The 6012-nt window shown below is 53.6% G+C and overlaps 1 protein-coding gene across 1 annotated transcript; it reads left to right on the forward strand.

Moving 5' to 3' along the window:
• Positions 1 to 1421: 1421 nt before the first annotated feature.
• MRPL44 (mitochondrial ribosomal protein L44) lies at positions 1422 to 5366 on the forward strand. Its single transcript, XM_075417916.1, has 4 exons — positions 1422 to 1586; positions 1825 to 2290; positions 3390 to 3568; positions 4820 to 5366. Exons 1-4 carry the CDS (start codon positions 1438 to 1440, stop codon positions 4989 to 4991), a joined length of 966 nt encoding a protein of 321 aa, XP_075274031.1. The 5' UTR covers positions 1422 to 1437; the 3' UTR covers positions 4992 to 5366.
• Positions 5367 to 6012: the final 646 nt, after the last annotated feature.

A 6012-nucleotide genomic window follows, 5' to 3' on the forward strand; every position in this document is an offset into this window, starting at 1 on the left:
ATAAGTAGTAGTGTCGTGATGGACTGCACAACTCAAGCAGCAGGCAGGCCGAGAGCTGGCTGCAGGCTGCTGTCCCCTGCGTGTTGTGGGATTGTTCTTGGTGCATGGGGTGAGGATGCAGTGTGGGAAGCGCGCCTGGTGTCCCCACGCACCGCAGTCGGTTTGAACACCACGATCCACTGTGGTTGTGGAGGCTGCTGGTGGCCTCCTGCTGCGGTGCTGTGGCAGCCACCAGCCCTTTCCTGGGGGCACACGGAACAGCAACAGTGCTGGTGCGTGGGAGAAGGTGCGGTGGTACCAACGCTGTGCTTCGAAGGACCTTTCCTGGAACAGCTCGACCTAGACCACCGTGCAGGACCATTTCTGGGCTCTCGAAGGATGCAGGCTGGTGAAGATGATGGTGCCCAGCGGCTTCAGAAGGGAAGGACGTAGGGCCTCCGTGGTGCAACCCTGGCTCACCCTGTGGCAACTGAGGCTGCAGGATGGTACTGGGGTCGGCTTGCCTTGGTGCAGAGACAGCTGGCAGCGGGGAGGTCCTGGGGAGCTGGTGGCTGCGCTCTGGTGTGGTGGCAGCACAGCTGTCCCTCGTAAGGACAGGCTCCTCGGAGAGCCGCGGCATCAGAGGCCCCGGGCATTTCCTGTAGGTCGGTGGCGAGCACCCTGTTACAGACTGCTGCTCTCGGGCATTTCAGGTGCTGCCAGGTGGAGCGGGGTGGCGTGCCCGGCGTTGGTGGCTTTGCAGGGCTGCAGCGGTGGCCGTGCCTGCTTCCTCGCACCCTCTGGGCCACAGCCGTTGCATGTCTCGGTTCCCAGCTTCGTGTGGTGCGTGACTCCGCTGGCTGCTGAGGGTGTTTGCTGTGCACGTTCTCCCACCATGACTGTCGAAAAGCCCGGGCCTTCTGTCTCGCAGTGAGAGGCATCGCCCAGGGGAGGGCCGGCTGCGCACATTCGCTGTGTTCTCACTCACTTTACGCCCTGACCCCCGTGCTGTGGGAGCTCCGGCGGTGCACGCCAGGGCTGGAGCTGCCCCAGCTTCCGCAGAGCTCCGCGGGGACGAGGGAACAAAGCTTCCTCGGCAGCGAGCGGGCTTCTGCCCCCGCAGCAGCCGGAGCTCGCTCCACGCGCGCCTCCAGCCGGGGCCCGCCGCCCTCCTTCGCCGCGGCCGGTGCCTCCCCGGCCACCCCGCGTCCCCCGGGCGGGTGGGGCTCCTAGCGGCCCGCACCTCCGCGCGGGCTCCGCGGGCGGTGCCAGCGGGCGCTTCACCGAACGCCTGCTCCGCTTCGGGCCTCCGGACGCCGCCGCCCTCCCCCCTCACGGCGGCGGGGCGGGGCCGCTCCCAGCGTGCGGCGCGGCGCGCAGGAACGGCTCTGCCCGGAACTGGCGGGGCGCGGGGCGCGTTTCCCGGGGGGGGGAGCGGAGACGGGCCGTTCCGCCGCCATGGCCGCCCGGCTGCTCTTGCGGGCGTGGCGGCGGCAGCCGGTCGGGGCCGGGCGGGCCGCGCTCGGCACTGCGCCGCGCAGCGACAAGAAGCGGTGGCTTCGCGCCTACCTGGAGCAGCAGCGGCTGGCGGAGCCCCCACAGCGGCGGTGAGAGCCGGCCCGGCCGGCGGGAGAGGGCGGGCCGGGCCGGGCCGGCGGGGCTCGGGAGCGCGGCAGGCGGAGGAGCGGGGGACGCCGGCCCGTGCGAGCGAGTTCTCGGCACGGCTCGGGGCTCCGCGGGTGGGGTCCGGGGGTCCGGGGGCGTTCGGCCGGCGGGGAGGCGCGGGGCCTGCGGCCGGGGGGCCTCCGGGCTCCGTTCCTGAGCGCGTCCCGCACCCGCCCGCAGGTCGGAGAAGCCCAACTGGGACTACTCGGCGGAGGTGCAGGCGTTCGGCTGCCGGCTGGGCGAGCGCTTCGCGCCCGATCTCCTCAGGACCGCCTTCGTGAACGCCTGCTACGTGGAGAGCGAAGAGGCGAGGCGCCGGGCGCTGGGGCTGGAGGAGGCGGCGGCTCTGCGCCTGCGGGATAACCGGGACCTGGCCGGCCGCGGGACGGCGTTTTCCCGTTCGTACCTGGCGCGGTGTTTCGAAGGCGCCCACCCGGCCCTGCCTGCCGAGGGGAGAGCAGCGCTCGTCGATTTTCTCACCAGCCGGGAGCTTGTTTCGTACGTGGCGCGAAACCTGGCTGTGCAGGACCTGACGCTGTGCAGCGAGTTCCCCGTCCCGCCGGACGTGCTGCAGAGGACGTTCTTCGCCGTGATAGGAGCCCTGCTCGACAGCAGCGGGCCCGAGAAGGCGGGGATCTTTGTCAGGGCAAGTCATTTCCAATCAGATACTCTTGTCCTGGCAACAATAACGTCTAAGAGTCTCAGGATTTACAGGGGGAAAAAAAAAAAAAAGGCAAAAAACCTAAATATTGCCTTGTACCTTGATGGCCAGAGATCCAGGGAGACTGGCAGAGGTTTGACGATACCTGTAACGAGACAATTAACAGTGAGATCTGCTGGGTGGTGGCTGGCTGGGAGGTTTGGGGTTGTGGGGTTTTTGTTGGTTTGATGTTTTTTTCCTTGAAGAAGCACAGGCTGATCAATTGCATAAAATCAGATATTTTTGATTTATAGTGGTGGTATTTTAGTATTTGCTGACACTTGCTAAGGGAAAGCATTATATTCCATGCACTACACTATCAAATAATGAAATTATTCCATGTAAGGTCACATATATCTTCTATTTTAAAAAACACTTTATATAAAGCAGGGACTGAGTTCGTAGGCTTTGCATGCAGGAGTGCAAGCACCTAAAGATATTTCATACAAAAATGTTCAGTTGAAGTGCAGTGTATCAAAGTAGCCTTAGCAGCTACTGCCCTTTCAGTCATCCTTTTCACTAATTTCTGGTGTTGCAATGGAGAAACGTTTGTTAAAATCTTATTTCTGATACAGCGCCACTGCGAGGTCTCTGTCAGAGCAAGTATCCGTTAACAGGCGAGAGAGCCAAAGCGGTGAAAGTCCTGGGGGTCTGCGCGCTCCCCTCTACCTGTTTGCAGAACTCCCCTGATGCGCAGCTTCGCGCACAGCGCGAGTGGCGTGCCTCGTGCTCGGAGCTGCGCGCAAGCGGTGTCCCGGCCCCGCGCTCAGGCCAGCGCCGGCCCTCCTTTCGGTCTGGCGGTTGGCTTTGCCCGGGGCCGCGTCCTGGCAGCGGCTAAGGCAGAGCCGGAGCTGCCGAGCGTCGCAGTGCTGCTTAGCTGTGCTCGGCTGCCGTGGAGCACTGAGGCGGCTTCATTGTTCGTTTCATCAGTTTATTGTCAGCTGAGTTAATGCCTCTTCATATCGTGTCTTTATTAGGAGACATCAGAAGTTAGAGCCTTCATTACCTTTCTCATTAATTGTAACTTCTAAATTTTCTTCTTTAGGATTTTTTTATTCCCCAGCTGATTGGAAAAGACCTGTTTGAGATCTGGGAAGTTATAAATCCTATGGGCTTACTAGTGGAAGAGCTGACCAAGAGGAATATCTCTTCTCCAGAACCAAGAATTACCAGGCAGCTGGGAGTCAGCACGGTTCTGCCACTGTACTTTGTTGGACTGTACTGGTTAGTACAATATTAATTTACAGTGAGATGGATTTAAGCTGCGGGAGAGGGGAGGAGGGAAGATGGTCTTTTGCTTTTCTGCTTGTGCTCTTTGGTCAAGTTACCACAGAGGAGAAACCTGACAGTGACTTCCATATAGAATCGGCCATCTGAGGGCTGGCCATGGCTCGCTGTAATGATGCATAACAAGACTGTCTCTGACTAAAGGGCTTCAGAGTCTGAATCGGGTGCATGAAAGAGTCCAGGTGTGAGTTCTGGGTGACCTGACGTAGGCACCTTGCAAACAGCGTAACTGAATGGCTTTGGAGGGACCACAGCTGTAAGCAGGGCCCAGGGAAGGTAAAGAGACTCGGCATCGAGGGAGGTGGGGTTGAAGAGACACTTGACTTCTATTCCAGAGAAGCTTTTTAGTTTTCAAATCACGGGCACTGTAAACTGGGCAAGAGGAGCGTGTGTCTCCAGAGAAGACTTTGGAAGTGCCAGTCGTCCCTGGCGTGCTCAGTGCCTGTCCTGGTCTCTTCCCCTAGGGTAACATTGCTCCTCTGGAGCAGGACAGGACCTTTTTCCACCAAAACCCACATCATTGTTGCTTTGGTAAATGAGCTGCAGATAAACACGTGGGAAGGTCGCCTTAACTTGCTTTGATTTGTCATGATTTGGTTTATACGCCTTCTGAGATTTATTATCTTATATAAAAGAAAGGAGCTTTGATGGGTTTTCTTCTGGAATCCCTGGTGTCTCTTCACAAACTGTTCCTATTCAGTGCCCACAGACATTGACTAAACAGAGCTGAGCACATGCTTCGTAACATAGAGGACTTCTCTCTGAATCCTTCTGAAGAAGTTTTAAAATGCTTTCTTACCAAGGGAGGAGAGAAGACAGAAGCATTTCACTTCTTTGTTTAAGCTAACCAGAGTAACGAATTTGCGTATTTTGAACAGGGCTAACAAACGGAACACTGTAAAGAATCGGTGATACGTTAGGAGTCGCAATGAACAGAGCAGTGTTCTTCCAGGAAATAGACACTTTTCTGATTTGAGTTTCCATTGGTGAATGTGCAATCACTTATCTTTGCAGGAAAGACCAACGGAAATGTTTACAGTTGTGTGTTTATAAGAAATTACCTTCGGTGTTCACAGACATTGGAGGGGAAAAAAAAAGTAATCTAGCAGCCCTTATTCATGATACCCAGTAGTGCTCAGGATTTCATGAAGAAAATGTTTTTAATTTTGGGGTTTTTTTTCTCCCAAGTGATAAGAAGATTATAGCTGAAGGTCCTGGTGAAACGCTGCTTGCTGCGGAGGAAGAAGCTGCCCGCGTGGCGCTGCGGAAGCTGTACGGCTATACAGAGAACAGGAGACCTTGGGATTACTCGAAACCCAAACAAGGACTGGCAGCTGAAAAGGCTGTCAGCAGTAACTAGATAAAAGACATTTCTGGTTTCTCTTAAGAATTAGTGGCTTGCACGCAGAATATAGATGTATTTAGGAGAGCAAAATTAAGTTCGGTTTTCTGATCTTCACTGCTTGGAACTTTCAAATTAAATACAGTATTGAAATCAATAAAGTCTTTTCCTTTTGCATGATGTTTAATATTTGCTCATTTTCCTAAACATAGCAAAAGTACACTTATTGTGAATTTTTGCCCTTTGGCTGAGATTTTCCATACATCACAGCAGACCGTTTTTAATGGTGTTTAATAATTTGTGATAAAATCTTGCTGTATAGAAAAGCTTTCATGAATGCTTCCTTGGAGATTGTTTTGGGGGTATTGTTCATATGATGAGTTGAATTACATATGCAACACCGGTCTTTGGCTTGCGTCTTTGGTCCTTGACCTTGTGAAAACATCAAATGTGATGTCGATACTGACACTGTCGGTGATCCAATTAAAAAAAAAAAAGGTGCAAAAGGCACTTTTGAGGTCTTACTGCTTGCATACAGGTTTTATTTGCCATACACATTGGTTTCTATTGTCGGAGCATGCTCTGAAAGAGGATGTATTTTTAATTTTAAAACTTGTAAAAATTTCTCTATTACAAAACTAGAAATAAGTGAAAATCAGGATCATGAAGGCTTGAACCCAAAGAAACTGGAGAACATGATATAATGATAGGCTATTAGATAAGCTACAGCTTTCTCTCTTCTTTTTTTCTCTTTTTGCTTGTTTTTTTGTTTTTTGGTACTTTTCCTGTTCAGTCCAGGTCCTTCGTTCTTTTCCTGTCTTTTGGCCGCTTAATTTAAAGGGTCACGAGACTAAAGTATTGGATTCGGTGAAATCAGTGTTTGTTTTGTTTGCACTATCTGTAGCTGTTCTAATGCAACGCCAAGTAAACCTCGGGTACCTACATGGTGTTCCTACTAAATGTCACAGAAACTCAGTGTGTGTACCAGGAGACAACAGATGCATGAGGACTGTGAATCTTTTGGAATAATTTCCTTTAA

The sequence above is a fragment of the Opisthocomus hoazin genome, chromosome 4 (assembly GCF_030867145.1).
Source record: "Opisthocomus hoazin isolate bOpiHoa1 chromosome 4, bOpiHoa1.hap1, whole genome shotgun sequence".
Lineage (NCBI taxonomy): Eukaryota > Metazoa > Chordata > Aves > Opisthocomiformes > Opisthocomidae > Opisthocomus > Opisthocomus hoazin.